The sequence below is a fragment of the Vitis riparia genome, chromosome 18 (assembly GCF_004353265.1).
Source record: "Vitis riparia cultivar Riparia Gloire de Montpellier isolate 1030 chromosome 18, EGFV_Vit.rip_1.0, whole genome shotgun sequence".
NCBI classification, from domain to species: Eukaryota; Viridiplantae; Streptophyta; class Magnoliopsida; order Vitales; family Vitaceae; genus Vitis; species Vitis riparia.
The window spans coordinates 11,486,202-11,504,115 of NC_048448.1; the positions used below are offsets into that span (position 1 = coordinate 11,486,202).

Consider the following 17,914-nt stretch of genomic DNA (forward strand, 5'->3'; position numbering starts at 1 on the left):
TTCACGTGGGTGCAGAGAGGGGCCGATGTTATTATGCTTCGCAACCAATAAAGATTCTCTCCCCCCCTCTCTTTCCCTCTCTCTTTCTGTGTCTTTTCCATTCATCCGAGCCAACGTTTCCACGCCTTTTCCCTTTTTAAACGCCACCCATTTCCGAATCCATCCTTCATCATCCCTCTATCATGCCTCATCCCTATTATTATCATTTTTGGAACTCCCACAACTATGTCAATAAATCTAGCCTTAGATCACATTTTTTTAATATGTAATAGACTAATAGCGCTGAGTGGCACCACATCTTGCTTAACTCTACCTTCCAAGTGGGTGCGTTTGGTGACAAGTTTTTGGTTTACTAGACTTAAATAGTTCCAAGAAAATTACAACTTGACTTGCATGCATTTCTTTCAAAAAAATAATAATAATTTAACAGGCAATTGACCGTGTCTTCAAAGTCACCCTTGTACACTTTGTGGGTATACAAACAAATGCTTGTCTAGCTTTTGAGGGTCTGTTTGGCTGCAACGAGACCAATCGCTGTCCCATAACTCCTTCAAAGATGTAGTAAAAGCTTAGAGAAGGTTTTACTCTCAAACATAATTTTAGATGGTTGAAATTACTATGTATCAATAATTGTGAGTCTCACACGAACCACCCTTTCCATTAATTTTGGGGTACATGTTTGATAATATTGAAAGCTAAACGCAACACAGTTGTCAAATTAGAGGGTTCAGGAGTTTGGTTGGCCCCATCAGGTGGGCTAAGCATAAATTTTCAGTAGCGAAAGAAAGACTTGTGGGGGTGGAGGGGTTGGTACAGTCGAGATTGACCTGACCCCCGAGTCATGGCATTTAATTCCAAGAAACAGACCCACGTTCCGCATATTGGCGTTTTCGGACTGGGTGTGAAAGCCACGAATCCTCAACCAACACAAATCAATTTCCTTCCATGCTTTGTCAGGACTGGGTTAGAATGTCTAACTCATTTGCCGGATGTTCATTAGTCAAATCAATGTTTTAAATGAGCGAAAAGCACTTTTTATTTTTATTTTTATTTTATAATTGTTTCTTCACAATGACAAGAGAGATTCTACACTGCAATTTCCCTTTACCCTTCTCGGAAATTCCCAACAAAGTCACGTGAACCTACATTATTACGTCCCCTTGTTTGTAAATTAATAACCCAGCGTTCATTTTTCCAAAGGCAATTGAGGGGGGAAGGGAACCCACTTGGACTTGGACTTGGACTTGTTTAAGTCTCCTTTCGTTACAAATAAATATATAAATATATAAATATCTAAATTAAATAAAGGACAAGTCATCAGTCCACGCACACCCATGTTGATTGTTGTATCTCTTCGACACTTCAACGACCAAATTAGAATATTATTTGCTGGGAAATTGGGAATTACGAACCGCTGCCGCGGGGCCTCATAGAAAATCTATTTATCACATGCTGCCCTGAGGTGTAGACATAGCTCTGCAGCCTAAAGATTTTACCTTTCACATCAATTTCTGTTGTTGCTACGACATACAAAACAAAGGCATGGGGCTGCTGGGCTGGGCGGTGCTCGGCAGCCCATGCGCAGAAGAAGGCATGCCGTCCAGCGACGTACGGGATGTTCCATGGCTTCGTCTTTTGTATGAAAGCATAAACCAAGTTTGGTCATTTCATATGATGGAGGCCTAGTAACCCCCTCCACGCCTCCTTTCTTATAATTCAAACTGGCGACACCGAATGAAGTTTGATGGACAGTGACCCAATTTCATATTCTAATGAAGCATCCAACATTGATTTTCTCTCTATCTTAATATGTGATAGCCGGTCTTATATTTAAATTAATTAATCTAATAAAAAACTGTCACAAACACATATTGTCTTAACTGATTACGACACTTTTCTTTCTTATACCTCCATGAACAGTTCCTGAGCTCGGCTTCTTAACCAATGTCTAACATGGTCACAACCAACATCTATGATTACAAGAAATAATTGCCTGCGGTCCCAAAGTCCCAAAGCAGTGCAGTTTGAGTCTATCTTTCTCCTGCATGCTTTGTTTTCTGATGATATAAAATACAACATGTATATTCAATTCATTAAGAAATTAATATTGCTGGATTTTGAAAATCCAGATGCATATCATTTAATTTGTTTAGTTACTTGCACAGGCTGCCATCAGAGGGCGATTGTTATGTACCAATAATTTTATTGGTTATCTATCAAGTGGGCAGTGTGATTTTGGATTAATTAGTGAGGACAACAACCATACAATCAGCTACAGTTCATTGATTTTTCATAAGCTCGATCAAGTCGTCCAAATGGTGGTGGTACTTTAGATATACATACATGGAAGATCTATTCAATGAACAAGCCATGGCCCATTACTTAAAATGTATTTTTTCGCTTTTGTAGTGTATAAACAAATTGGTATTACATGGGTCTAATTCAGCTTGGCGAACCCACCCAAAGAAAAAGAGAAAAAAAGTGTATCACATGTAATGCATGCATTTGTCCAATTAAACAATGCATTAGTAGCCAAAACCAATAGAATCTTCCTAGAAATTTCAATGGCCTATTCAATTATAATGATTAATAAATTTGAATTTCGCTATGGCCCTTCTCCTTTCTTGATACCCTTCCAGCCCTCATGGGCCTCGCCCATATTCACCCGCATTGTTTTTAACACTAACAGGACCTCTAGGTCACACCCAGCACTGCTGGCCCACGTTTGGAACAGAAAGGGACTGAGAGCTCCTTACCATAACATAAGATGGTGGGGGCAAATTGTGAGAAAGAAAGGTACAGATATGTGTCCCATGCTTATCAGATCTGCCTGAGAGAGAGCTACAGTGAACACTGAAATCTAATCCCCAAGGTCAGGCCGTACACAAGAGAAGTAAACAATGGGGAAGGGGGGTTGAGTGTCATTCATCAAACATTCATTGAATGGATGTTATGGAGACAGAGGGAGGGAGGGGTATGTAGCCAGCTGTTTAGGGGGAGAGGGTGTGTCGTTGGGAACTTATGGGGGGCTTGACTTTGGCTCCCCCCTTGTAGTTCTACGATTCCGATAAAACAAAACATTCGCCATGAATCTTGGGTTTGGTCGGTCTTCACTTTAAACAATAAGGTTGAGGGTTCCCCACTTCACATACCGGGTGCCTCCCTCTCCTTCAAAAAATTTCATTGATTCCTGCTCTTTCCTCTTTACTTTTGATCATTGAATCATTTTGTCTTTCTTTTGAGTTAAAACTCGTCTTTCCAACCCTAGTCATCTCCTTCTCTCTCCCTCACAAGGTGCAAAGCAATTGGCGGATGGACCTACACAACTGTCACTTTGTGGACAAAGCTGCCTAGGAAGCAAAAACAGCTACTTTTGTGTTAGTGTACAAGGGAGAATTAGCTCTTTTTCCCCCTGACACCCATTATTCCTTGGATTTGATTTCCTCTTTTTTGGTTTCCAGTTTATACGGTGGGGTGACGATGAATTAAAATCCCCCTAGTCGCATAAAGTTTCCAATAGCCTTTGGAAAAAGGGGGCAGTGCATGGAATGTGAGAAGGATAAGAAAAAAGGTTGCTTTCCCTGAGATTACAGCTCAATCCCAATTGTTTTCATTATCATTATGGGCTTCTTTTTCACCTTTCCCCCTCTCCTACTCCTCTCTTTTTTGCTTTACCGTGTATACATTCATATATATATACGTGTATTCATGTGTATTCATGTGCTTGTATGTTGCCTTGTGGAACATCCTGTACAATTAAACCATTTTGACATTAATTTTCTTATTAATTAATTTGTTAAAAAGAAAAATCATCCAACAAATTGAATCAATATTGTGAAGCTAAACATACGTGTGAGATATTAGAAAATGTGGCCATACCCATAATTCAAAAGTAAGGCCAAGGACTAGGAGGGTCAGCCCCAGCCTGGTGCCTGCACATGTGCGTCTCTGCCAATTTGAGTTCACTTACTATGACTTATTGACCTAGGCTTGTTTGGACAGCCCAACATTTTTATTTTTATTTTTCAGATTAATTTTTGGGTAACAACTTATTGGCATTATACAATGTCTATTAGATAACAATGTGTGGAAAAAAAAACCAAAAAGAAAAATGATAGTGAAAGATGACATGGCCCTTAAAGCAAAACCCAACATGACTACATAGTGTGTAAATGCAGAGGGTAGCCTATGCACAATGTTTCAAAATGTTGATTATTGTTGCAATCACGTACAAAGTTGTTTTATGTGGACATGTTTATGACATGTCTATTTCCGGTCCAAATGGCCGTCTAACACCCCAAAAAATTTAAAAATTATAATAATAATAAAGGAAAAAAAGGAGAAAAATAAATAAATAAATAAATAAAAAGGCATTTGAATGTGCTGTGTCTCTCTCCATGCAAAATGGTAGGCCAGACGGAATAAAATCTAGCATAAAATCTCGATTCATAATTGGGGTATAAATAGTACCAAATCCATCGACTCCCACATCATTACGGCCCGTGATGGGGCCCGTGACCCCAATCTCCCCCTCATGTACCATTTCTGTCGTAAACATGCACTTAATCGTAATTATTTAAGGTGTAACCTCATAATTTTGACTACTTGTCTTCTAAAACACATAAATTAGCAATAATGGAATATTTGAATTTAAGCCTGGATGGTTCTAATAATCGAGTCGAGAAGTGGTGTCCTTCCCAAAATCATGAAGAAAAATCAACGTGGTTCTTGGTAGAGTGATCCATCAAGGGGAGGCTTCATGTTTTCTGATTCACATGGAAGGTGTAGACACAATGTCCACACTATATGAGCTGTTACTTCAATCAATTGCTCCCTCATTGTCAACACAATTTAGCAGAATCCTTCACATCACAGCTCAATTTTGACTTATTATTCTGCTGTAATTTGTCTATTATTGAGCCTCACCCACTTAGATAAGCTCCTAATTTTTTTGTTTCCTGAAGAAAAGAAAGGAAAAGTTGTACGCTACGTAAGTTTTCAAACACTACTTGATCTTCCATCGGCCAATACCCTTATACCCACCCCCTCCGGAGGTATTGCCAATTTTAAGTTCTACACACTGCAGGAAACTTGCTAAAATCTCATCACCTTGGCAACTTGCTCATGACTTTATATTGGTTTAATAAGGATTTTGTTTGATAAGATGTTTGATGTACCAAAAAAGGAAAGAAAGAAGCAATAAAAGGAAAAGAAGAAAGATCCTGGAAAGATTAGCCTCGAATTTGGATTGTCCTTGGACGTCACCAACGCTAATAGCCTATGCCTGTGGGCTGCCTATAATAGATGCTATCTGTCCTTTTATATATATATATTCCTGCAGTCCTGCTTATGTAAGTTGCTTAAGATATCCCAAGCTTTGAATCGAAACTTACAAAACAAAATCAATTCTAAAATCTTATGTGTCCGTCTCTTGGGCCGGCCTTCTCAACATTTTCGGAGAACAGCTGGGATGGCAGAAAATCCAAACCCACCCCATTTGTTGGTTTTGGGCCTTTTATCCGATCCAAGTCCCATGGTTGGGTTTTGGCCTGGGTCATAAAGCATGTTCATGTTTACCAAATATTTTTAGAACCGGATATTGAGTTGAAAAAGTTATTGATTCACGATTCATTAGTTAGACCGGTGGTCGAATTACGCCGGTGATGTCACAAATATATTTTATATTTTTATTAAAATTTAAAATAATAATAAAATATTTAAAATATATAATTAAAAATTTAATAATATTTATAATATTATTTATTTATTTTTATATAAATGTATTAAATTATTAATGGTTTAAATTTATTAAACAAAATATATACAATATTTAAATATGAAAATATATTCAATGGTAAAAAAAAATCGTATTTAAATATGAAAACAAATTAAAATGAAAAAAAATATTTGATTTATATATATATATATATATATATATATATATTATTTTTTGAAATATCCTATGTATTTATTTTTTGTTAAATTTTAGTACAACAAAAAGATGCAGCGCAGTGGAGGGGTTGTGCTCCTCTTGAGCTTGTGGCCCGCGGTTCAAACCCTCATTCTGGAGCAAGGTTTATTTTTGCTTTTAAATCCTATCCCACATTGGAAGCAAGAGAAAAAATAGATTGCTTTATAAACCTCTTTCCACCTTTTAATGGCTATTGGGCCTTGTGGCACAGTACTGGTGTGAAATGAACCCATTTTGCAAGAGGGGTATTTTAATGTTGGGCCTTGGAGAAGCCCATTGTCAAAAAGAGGAATAGGCCATTCTTGTTGGGCCGTGAGGCAGTGGCCCGCTTAGTCAAAAAAGGGCTGGGGGGTTTTGAACCGTTCGGTTCTCCCAGAACCGCCCGGCCCAAGCGGTTCGACGGTTCAACCGTCAGCCCAAACGGTTCAATACCGGTCCAATAGGCGACCCAAAAAGTGGAATAAGAAAGGTCACACAGTCCATGATGTATTAATTATGTAGTAATTAGGTGGTATTTGAATTTATTGTTTTTAACCCAATTGATATTTGGGTTCATCTATTTACTCAAGACTTGCAAAAGTAGAGACTGAGAATCGATTCTGAAAACTTTTATTTCAACAGCTGATTATTTAGAACAAAGCATATGCGTTTAATACAGACATCCAGCTATGGCTTTATTGATTCATCAAATGTAGAATAATCAGATCATATCTTAGGTTGAAATGATGATCAATAGAAAATTTTGAAGAGATTGGGCTTCAGGGTCCTTTGATCTCCTAACCAGTGTTGCATGTGCACTCCAATGGCATCCAAGTACAGGCTGCTCCTTCCATGGAAGCCAACCACCTTTCCTTCTGTCCTCGTTGAAGTAAAATAGGTTCCTATTTCCTCACCAAACGGCCCATACTTTCCTCGGCTGGTATAAAAAGTCAGTGACTTGATAGCGTTCCACGGCTCGTTTATGCTGATGGGACCATAATACCCACATATACAACTCACTACTTCATGTGGGTACTCCAATTTCACCTTCAATGAAGAGAAACAAGTAAGAAAAATGATGGAGATTGCTGAGTATAATGTAATAGACGATGGAAGTAAGACCTTTCTTAATTACCCTATGTGTGGTGGTTCCGCAGTCTCCTCCATGTTTTGTGGACCAAATAGACTGTCCATTCCTGGCATACTCAATCTGTATCGAGCAAATGGCTTCTGCTCTTGTCAGATAGATCTGCTTAATCCCGGAAAATACTCCATCGTCCCATGGCCGCCCTCCATCCCCACCCCATGGACCTGGTCCACATGGGGCTGGTTCTTTGACCACTCCACTGCCAACCTGAGAAAGGCAATCGCTTCACACTTCAATTTTCCCATAAGTTTAATATTTTTGTATTCGTATGTAGTAAAATTCTTAAGCAGTACCTCTTCAAATGGTCCTCCCTTGGTTGGTACTGGCTTATGCGAGTACCATAGTGGCCTATCCACTTCAGCAGCGTTGTCCAGTACTTGGATTTGGCTTTGGTTTTGGTTGAGTTGGTTGTTGGAGGGAGGACGTGTGGGTGGTCTCGCTTTCCCTTCGATCATATGAACACCTATAGCATCTATGAACAACCCTGTTCTCCCATGGAATCCGACGATCACCCCTTCCTTTATGTTGGAGGAAAAAGGAGTTCCTTGTTCTTCTCCAAATGGCCCATATTTGGTTTTTGTTGTGTGGAAGGTGAGTGACTTGATGATGTTAGGTCCCATGACCATTGTAGGCGCATAGTAGCCTGTTATATGCGTTAGGACTTCGTATGGATAATCGATTACTATCTGCAAATCACACAGCACAAATATGAAACTTTTGTGGCTCCAGATTAATAACAAGTGTAACTGTGAAATTTTGATTCACCTTGTCATTTCTAAATCCTCCTGTTCCGCCATTTTTGCTTCCCCATACAGCTTGCCCATTCTGGTCATACAAAACTTTTATTGACACAATTCCAATGTTGCGCGATAGATTGATTTGCCGAACACCTGTGGAGACTCCATCATCAAACACAAAACCACCCTTACCACCCCAAGGTCCATATGTCACCGCGCCTCTAACTTTTGAGGGCACTCTCTCTACAGCACCAACAATCTGAAAGGGAAGCTTTTCAGAGTGAGCAACTAGTGAGGTGGACAAACATAGAATATGTAACACACTCAAAAGAAACTACTTGCTCTGGGGATTAATTCTTACCTTGCCTTTGGTTTCAGCATCACTGGACTCTCCAGACCTAGAAGTTTGCCTTGAGAGATTCTGTGGTGAAACATTGCTGTATGACAATTTTTTCACACCACCCACCTGAAATGAAGCTTTCTGAAGATTAATAATGTACAAGTAAGGGGTATCATATACAAAAACAACCTGTAAAAGGGTACTACTATATATTCAGGGATTTCTCACCTTGCCCTTTTCTGAATCACTGGATTCTCCAGAATAACAAGTTTGGTTTGGGAAATTGTATGCTGAACCATTGCTGTTGTAGTCATCCTTCTGTCTAAAAGCAACAATAACATCATAGCCTCTGCTTACACCTCCTTGTACTACTGAGTACGCAACTCTATCAGTACCAGTAGAAAAATAATTTTGCGTCTGAACACTTGATTTAAAGGGACTTGGCTTATGCGGCTTCAAATGAACTCCAATTGCATCAAGATACCAGCCCGACTTGCCATGGAACCCGATGATCTTGCCCCCAGTCGTTGGTAAAGAGAAATATATTCCTTGTTCAATGCCAAATGGACCATATGTTCTCTTGTTGCTCTCCAAAGTAAGTGATCGAACAAAGACTGGCCCCCTTTCAAGTAAGCTACCATAGTGTCCATGAATTGAAGTTAGAAACTCATCCGGGCTATCAAGCTTGACCTGCAAAATGCAATTACAGCTTAGCAACTTCAGTGAATATTGATGACTTGTGATGAAAATATATGGCAAAACTCAACCAAATTCGCAGACCAACCCTGTTGGTTCTAGTGCCTCCACTTCCACCATGCTTTTCCGACCACACCGAGCTTCCGTTCTTATCATATTCAATCAAGATGGAGTCGATACCAATTCCATGAGCTATCACCAACTGCCTAACTGTAGAGTACACCCCATCGTCCCAGCGCAATCCATCTTGACCTCCCCATGGCCCAACTGATATGGGGTTGTCGAAACTCTGTCACACCATCATTTAACCCAAGCCTGTTAGTCAATTAACAAAAACTAGTATGGAGTGTATTAAAACCAATTAACTGTAACTACTGGTTACCATTCTTTGCAGGGATCAAACAGAGATGAGAGGTCGAGAGAACAAATGCGTGATGGGGGTGGATCGGTTTTACGCTGAGTTAGAGGAAAGATATGAGAAGAATTTATGGAGCAAAAAAGTGAGTGTTCATAGGATTGCCTGGAAAACATTATCAGAGATTCACAAGTATGTGGAAGAAGAAGCTATTCGGGTTTCCACTATCAGGGAAACTTTCCAAAGAAAGGGAATTCGATCCCCTGATCTCCCAATAAGTGCTTCTCAAAAGGACCTTTGGCGTTTCCTGAAAAATTCCATGCATTCACAACGGTCAAATGTATTTTCTATATTTATAATTTTTTTTTTTGGACAATTGTCATCGCACAAAAATTAAGCTTTAATCAATATAAGTGGTATAATTTATAAAGAGCATATAAAATATGAAAAGACAAATATATCATTCAAAACCATTTTCTACCACATTGTTGGACTCTTAAATGTTTTTTTAATAATTATTCTAAAAATTAATAATTTATTATTTTTAGAAAATTAATTTTTAAAAAATATATTCTAAAAATATATCATTTAAAAAAAATAAATTTCACATATTTTTATTTTTTATATACACAATTTTAAAAATACATATTTTACAAGATGTTTGATTTTTAAATAATAAAAATAAAAATTTATTTTTATTTTTTTGAAAAATGGTGTATTTTTTTCCAAATCACTAAATTATATTACTTTTATGGAGGTTTACAAAATGAATAAAATTTAAATTAATACTTTTCTAATTTTTTTTTATAGTGAATAAATATCATTTCTAAAAAAATGAAAAATTCATACCCTTCTTTCCAATTTTCACATTTTCTGTAAGTCTTGGGTTTAAATAGTGAATTTATATGAATCAAAACTTAATTTTTAGATGGTCCAAAACACAATTATTCCATTTTTTTTCACCGCACGTAGCAGATCTTATTCCACGGAATTTGTGCATGATTCGTCTTCTTTGTCCTCAAGCAAGTCTGCGAGAGGTGACATGCATCTTGTTTCATTCTCGCCTTACTTTATCTAGCATTTCTTTTGCTTTTCTGCACTTGAATCATATGAATGTTCTGGAATCCATTTTCAATGCATGGAAAACCATCCAAATTCAACCTGAACCCTATTTTCTAGTACGAAGATTTGAGTACTGATTTGTGTGAACCATTCAGAGAAAAAGACAAAAAGAAAAAAGAAAAAAAAGAAGGGAAACTACTACTAATACAAATGCCATCTGGTGTCAATTTGGATGGAAATATCTTCTACTCAAACCACTCTCAGAAACTAATACATCTTCAAATTCATCAAGTGTAATGGATAGGGTTATGGAAACTCTCGTCCATTTTTCAGCTCACTGGAAGTTGGTTGTCAGACGTTGATAGTTCCATGCTCATTTGATCTTGAAGTTTATGAAGATCATTCAGCCTGAGAGTTGCAAACTTTCCCAACGTTGCATGAACCCTAATGCTTTCTACAAACCACCCTTGAATTTAAATGCAGCCACCACCTCTTCTTTTGACACCAGTGAGAAGGATATCCCTTCTTCATGTCTGAATGTGTCCACACTTCTTTATGGTGTGCAATGATGGATTTTATGATGCAGGTCCCATGAAAGTTGTTGATTCATAAAGCCGATTCTATGGGTTGAGACCTTTGAGGTATAACAAAAACTACCTGCGGTTGTATGGAGTTGAGGCCTTTGAGGCATAACAAAATCTACCTGTTCAAGTAATATCCAAAAATGAGTTAATATTTTCAAGGAAAGAATTATCTTGCTAAATCCCAAGAAAGAATGACCATTGGAACCTAAATACATTGTCCAATGATAGCAAACTTTGATGGAAGTAACTCCTACATGGCATGAAACATGAATGGCCCTAACACTTGTAAAGACCTCATCATCAAATAGAGTTCCACCATTACGAACCTAAGGTCCATAAACATGGGTTTCTGACGATTTCAGGTTCAGCTCTTGCCAGTTGGAAATTTTCTTAGATGGGTGAACTTTTGGAGGTTTTGAATAGGAGATTGGTGACTTTCGTGGAATATGACAGTCTTGCCATTGGAGGCTGGGTGTGAGAAGTGGGTTCCCACTTTCATGTCAACTGCCCCCCATATGTTAAAATTTACAAGTGAAGATGTGTATAACCAAAAGAAAAAAAAGGGGTCTCAGATGAATATTAATATACAGGAAGTAAAATATTAATAGTTCCCTAAGCATGTGTCAAATGCTAGAATAGAGAATGAGAATAGAAATCAAAAATTCATTTTTTAGGAAAACCAAATCCCACTCTTACTCATGATTTGCCTCCATTCCCATTCTATTTCTTTTCCTATTCCCACATACCAAACACATCCTAAATGGTGGGTGAAATATCTATTAATTTTTAGCCTATCCTTCCACTTTGTCTGCTTGGATGTTTAGAAGGGCATTTCTATTGTGTTGTCACATTATGTGTGTGTGAAGGCACACAACAAATTAAGCATAAATTGAACATCCATCCTGCAAGTGAGGGGCATTGAAGTATGGAGACAACTTCTACTGACTAATTTGAAAGCTACTTGAAAGGGGCTGGAATATGATCTGGACAAATTGACACAAGCAACAAAATAAATTTCGAAGATAATGTGAAGGGTGAGGCCAAGGTAGGATGGGGCATCTTACCAAACTAGTTTCTAGTTTGTCTCAGAATATGACTCTATCTTTACAGGTGATCCGAGTATGCACCAAAACATACCCTTCGGCAATCTACAAAATGAAAAGAGAAAAAAAAAAAGATTAAATTGTTAAAGAGAGAGAGAGAGAGAGAGAGAGAGAGAGAGAGAAGTACTTCGATTTAAAATAAAATTATTTGAAAGAAACATCTCAGTGAAGGTATCAAACTATAGCAAACAGCTAAGTGCAATGGACCTAATGGTGTCAGTAATATAGTTTTGACCCAAGAAGTGAAAGATTAACTTTGACCTACATTCCTAATTAATAAAGAGAAATCCCATAGGATGGAAATAGACATGTCCATCTCCTGTCAACTTGGGGTTAGAACAATTACATATTAGGGGAACACAAATGACAGAACACTTGATCTAATAGAGAAAAGAGCAAGCAGAAGCACTAAGAAGTCATGAGAAATGTATCTCAACTGGAAATGCAATTGTCATATGGTTGAAGCTTTAGGGTACAGAAAGTCTTGTCATTTCAGAACATCTGTTATACTCCTATGTAATGTAAGACATAACGCAGATAATGACCTGGTTCATTCACCAAGCAGGTCATCTTATCTGGAAGAAACATACCAAAATGCCTTTGAGGACTTACTTTAAGAATATCTAGAATTTCACAGCATAAAATGAAATTTGCTTCAAAAATAAGTCTTGGGCTTGGTGTATCATTGTAAGGTCAAAAGGAAGGTGCTTCCACATCCTGGATCAGGTCCCTAAGATTTATTGGTACATTGAGGGGCCATGTACTTGAGGTTTTTCCCCATCCTGCAAAGCAGAGCTAATTGGCTTTCTCATATATTAGAAGAGAAGTATGTGCAATTGCAAAGTCGTTAATCATTCTCAGGATATAGAGTGAAAGTGAAAGAAATTAGCTAGTTAAATTTACCTTCAAGGATGTCCAAGCGATAGAAATAGCATTTAGTAAGAAAAAAAGGCCCTAGGCTTCTCTCAGATGGTAAAGAAGTGGGGTTGGTATTGGACATCCTGGTTTTGTTTTCTTGATGTTTCTTATGTATGAATAAAAAAATGAAAATAGTGATATAATAAAACACTGGCAAAAAGAAAGGTAGGAGAAAATAGACTGAGAGAGAAATCAAGACCAAAAGTGAAAGTGTGTGAAAGTATATTAGAACTAAAAACAGATGCAACTTCCTCTATATTGAAGGTTTGTTATATCATGTATGTCTTAACAGAAAAAAGAATATTTGTTTTTTCTGACACGCTTCTTTCCTATGGCAACATTAGTTTTTGTCTTATGGACTGCCACATGGCAAATAATATCATTTGTGCCTTGTTGGTTGTTTCGTCAATCAAACGACCAAAAGAAAAGGAGGCAATCAAATGTTCATCTAAATCAATAACTTTTTCAAGAGATAATACTCATAGTAGTATCAACAATATAAAAGCCTTTTAGGTCTGCTCCCTCAATTACAATTTTTTTTTTAAAAAAGAACAAATACTATACCTGGCAACATAATGAACTCGTATAGGATAGACACATATCATGTCATCAGCAACTGCCAGGTGTAACCATACTGGAATCTCTGCTCTGGCGACAATGGTGGAGAGTCTAAGTTTTTGGATGAGTTGGCTTGGTGCAAAATGAAAGAAAGCAAAATGCAAAATTTTGAGTCTCTCACAACTTTTCTCCAAACCAATCATATGAAATTGCTATCATTATTTTTCTTTTCAGTTACCAATAATCGCCACAAGAACAACGCCCATTTTTAAACCAGTGCAAGCACTTTGAATCACTCAGGTATATTTCACAGCTATACAACATGGAGAGAAATTTGGCTGTCCCATGGCAATCTCCACACATTCTCAGGTTCTTCACAATCCGAACACTTCGGGGTGCACAAGAAGGGTCAATTAGGGCAAAAGCTAATGCAAGTTTTTCACTGTGGACCCCACCAATCTCTTCCTTTTCTTCTTCCTCAATGAATAGTCGATCGTGCTGATCAGGTGCCTTCACTTTTCTTGCCACATTTTCTATCCAAGAATGTAGAAAGTCAAAATATGGTCTAGACCGGTCATCAGCAACAAAAGTGTGCACTATGTTTTTAGCTTCGATCCAGCTACACCCAAGAGGTTGTTTGGTCTCACTCCTTTTTTCACTCTTTCTTAATTTTGAAACATCCTCAAACTTTCCAGATAAAGCATACATCTGTAAAATTTGCTGGTGAATTGAAAAATTCGATGGTTCCAATTCTAGCAAACATTCCCCTGCACGGATTGCCAGCCCAATATTCCCATGAATTTTACTGGCAGTTAGTAAGGCAGCCCAGATGCAGGAGTCTGGTTCTATGGCCATATCTTCAATGAATTCAATTGCTTCTCCAAGCCTACCTGAGCGGCCCAATAAATCTATCATAGCTGAATGATGTTCCAAACCTGGTAAAATTTGATAGTCTTCCATCATGCTAGAGAAAACTCGCTTCCCCTCGTCCACCATTCCAGAGAGACTGAATGCATAGATGATACTCAAAAAAGTACCTCTGCTTGGTTTAACTCCCATCTTTGTCATCTGATCAAAGAGATCAAGTGCAGAATCTGAACAACCATGCAAAACATAACCAGCAATTAGCGAGTTCCAGCTGATGATATCTTTGGATGAAATGCCTTGAAATATAGTTTGTGCATAAACAATATTCCCTGATTTGGCATAAGTGTCTATGAGACAATTGGCAACAGATAGTTCAGACCCTAAATTTCTTCGCAATATACAACCATGGATCTCCTTTACCTTTTTGGCTGCTACTAAATTAGCACATGCAGGTAAGATACTCAGCATGGTGACTGAATTGGGTCTAATACAGAAAGACTGCATTTGTCGAAATATCCCCAATGCCTTGTTTTTGTGTCCATTCTGCAGGTAACCTGCAATAAGAGAATTCCATGATGCTGTGTCCCGCTTAATTAGCCCATCTTTTTCCATCCTATGGAAAAGATCCATAGCTTGATCCTCATCTCCATTCTGTATATAGCCTGAGATCATTGCATTCCACGTTACGACATTAGGTGGTACATCAGATTCATGCATCTTAATAAAGAGATCATAGGCTTTCCCACAATAGCCAGCTTGGCAGTACCCTCCAATCATTGAATTCCAAGTGTAAACATCTTTTTTTAAGATCATATCAAAGACCCGCCTAGCATCCTCAAGCTCCCCAGACTTGGAATACATGTCGATTAGTGAATTTCCCACCAATAGATCTTCAACACAACCTATCTTAACTGCAACAGAATGGAGTTCCATCCCTTTCTTTAGAGCTTTGAGAGATGCACATGCTGAGATTCCACTCGTAACTGTAACCCCATTTGGTTCAATCCCTGCCAAAAGCATCTCCCGGAACAGTTCCAATGCCTGACTTCTCCTATTGTTTTGAGCAAACCCCGAAATCATAGACGTCCATGTAAAGACATCAGGAACTATTCTGAAACTCTCCATCTTCTTCATCAGTTCCATTGCATCATCACATTTCCCAGACTGGCTATAACTATTTATTAATATGTTCCAAGTCACCAATCCTGGTTCAATCCCTTCTTCTTGCATCTTCTCAAACAGTTGGTGGGATTTTTCAAGCTCACCTTTTTGACAATATCCAGTTATGATCGAATTCCAAGACACTCTATCCCTGTAATCCATGTTCTCAAAAAACCTTCTTGCACAACTCAGCCTACCACATTTCGCATAAACGGCCAAAATTGAATTACTAACACGGATATTGAAATTCATGCCACACCGAATTACCAGCGAATGTGTCAATCTCCCAGTCTCAGCATCCCCACAATTCCCACAAGCTTGAAGTATCTTCGGGAGCAGAAACTCGTCGGGAACGATACCATCTTCCATCATAAAAAAGAAATGCTGCACAACTTCTCTCCACATTTGCTCTCTAGAATACGCACCAATCATTGCTGACCACGCATACAAATTTCTCTCACGCATTTCCCCGAACACCTTTCTCGCTTCTCCCAAACTCCCACATTTCGCATACATGCTAACTAATTTAGTCTCAACAAATGGATTCATCTCCTCAAGCAAACAAATTCGAGCATGTAGCTTACGACCTAGCTCGGCTGAACCCTGATCAATGCAAGACTGTAGTAACTGCATGTAAGTATTGGGTTTTACGTTTGACCCACCCTGTGCAATGGCGTCAAGACAGGCTATGGCATCGGCGAGCCGTCCATTTTTGCAGAGGTGATTCAAATGGGCGTCTGTAACTTTTGGTTTTAGTTTTGGTGTCAATGGTTGGTGGATTTTGGTAAAAGAAACTCTGGGTTGAATGATTCTTGATGAACACTCGAATGAGGTTCCTTGCTTGGAGGGAGTTGCTAAAGGGGGTCTTGATTTGCAGGGGAGGATTAAATTTTCCATTGTTGAACAAGTTTTTCCCCTTTCTCTTGTGTTTTTGTTTTCAGTTGGAAACCAAGGTCATCAACGAAGGCAGGAAAATGCTCATGCTTGTTCCTGGTGTGTTTATCTTCCACCACTCTGAAGCTTCCCACGTCAGCCGAGGATGGATAGAGTCGTCCAAAATGAGTGGCTGGTAAGAGGGTAGGTATGTTCTGAATCCCACATCGGGCGGGTGAAAAAAGAGGAGGGGAGCTGGTCATATAAAAAAGGGACACGAAGTTATGGAAAACATACTTACCTGGACGGGGTCTATGGTCGATCATGAAGGATCATGGCCTAGGTAGGCGGTCTCCATTGCACTCAGGAGATGCGCCAGCCTAACATCTCCCCAAGTGGGAGAGTGTACGTCATAATTTGTGACAGCGGGGGCCTGCGTTCGCGCGGCCCCTACAACCAAGTTCAAAATTTTTGCATCCTCGGTCGTTATGGGATCGAGGGAACGTAAAAGCCTATAATAATTATTTTCAAAATTTGTTCGAAGGTAGTTTTAGGAAAACGTAACATAATTTTAAATAAGTTTTAAAATGATTTATTTTATTTTATTTTATATGCTATTTATTATTATTTAAAATAAATGAAAATAAAAAATGGTTTGAAAACATTTGTATAGATGGTTGTAAAAAACATTTTTTGTTATAGAAAATAAAAAATTGTTTTAAAAAACGGTTATAAAAAAGTTTTAACTCAACAAAAAAATAAAAATGGTTATGACATATAAGAAATGTGTATGCACTAAAATGATAGAGATATAATTTGAGTTCATTTTTTTAATTATTAATTTATTGTAAAACCTTAACTATGAATAATTTACGGTGGCTCATGCAATAGTATATAATGCTTAAAAAAAACCATATTAGGAAATACCATCTTTAAAATTCATTTTACATGCATCAAAACATATTTAAAGTGAAATGATCAATTTCCCAACAAGAAGGTCCATTTTTGTCCCATTTTCACATTCTTTAATAAATGATGGTAACCCCAAATTTTCAAGTCACAAAAGTTTAATGAAAGAAACTTTGAATAAATTATATATAAATGGAAGCTTAGGACTTTGATATTTTTCTTTTTAATTTTGTCACTTTTTAAAGATAAGTTTGTTGTTTTTATTTTATGTTTTTCTTTTTCCCTTTTCAAATTACCTTAATTTTGTGTAAGTTGGATGAACAAGGGATATATTATAAATTAATAAAATTATCATAAAAAAATCATATATGACTAAAATAAGGTTTGTTTTTATTCATTTTTTCCCTCTTATTTTTATAGAAAATTTATATTTACTCAAAAACAAGTTGAAAACCAAATAACATTGGGTAAACCAATTGTGTAAATTGTGGCTTATTTTTTCTTTGGAGATTATACAATATATATGGTTGGTTCGAGATAACTTTTTATTTTTAGTTTTAGTTTTAGTTGAAGTTGAAGCCAAAGCTACAATTTTTCAAAAGCAATATTAGCATTATATAAGTCCCACAATATCAATGTCCTATTAAGCAAATG

General features: G+C 37.6%; 1 protein-coding gene and 1 non-coding gene across 2 annotated transcripts; one reads left to right on the forward strand and one right to left on the reverse strand.

Annotated features, from left to right (window-relative positions):
• Positions 1-6,551: 6,551 nt before the first annotated feature.
• Positions 6,552-16,768, reverse strand: LOC117905402 (pentatricopeptide repeat-containing protein At1g19720). The gene is made up of 10 exons (XM_034818331.1): positions 13,689-16,768; positions 13,457-13,582; positions 11,980-12,019; positions 8,959-9,159; positions 8,403-8,864; positions 8,196-8,300; positions 7,863-8,093; positions 7,391-7,783; positions 7,086-7,304; positions 6,552-6,997 (listed from the first exon to the last, which is right to left on the reverse strand). The coding sequence occupies exons 1-10, from the start codon at positions 16,373-16,375 to the stop codon at positions 6,701-6,703; spliced, it is 4,761 nt and encodes a 1,586-aa protein (XP_034674222.1). The 5' UTR covers positions 16,376-16,768; the 3' UTR covers positions 6,552-6,700.
• On the forward strand, positions 16,645-16,805 carry LOC117907993. The gene has a single exon (XR_004650113.1). It is a non-coding gene; the product is annotated as a U1 spliceosomal RNA (small nuclear RNA).
• Positions 16,806-17,914: the final 1,109 nt, after the last annotated feature.

Excerpts from the sequence above, each read along its gene's own strand:
- LOC117905402 (XM_034818331.1), bottom strand. The coding sequence starts at position 16,375 with ATGGAAAATTTAATCCTCCCCTGCAAATCAAGACCCCCTTTAGCAACT. Across the intron at positions 8,865-8,958 it reads GAGGCACTAGAACCAACAGG|GTCAAGCTTGATAGCCCGGA; the intron begins GTTGGTCTGCGA and ends TGCATTTTGCAG. Across the intron at positions 6,998-7,085 it reads GCGGAACCACCACACATAGG|GTGAAATTGGAGTACCCACA; the intron begins GTAATTAAGAAA and ends TCTTCATTGAAG.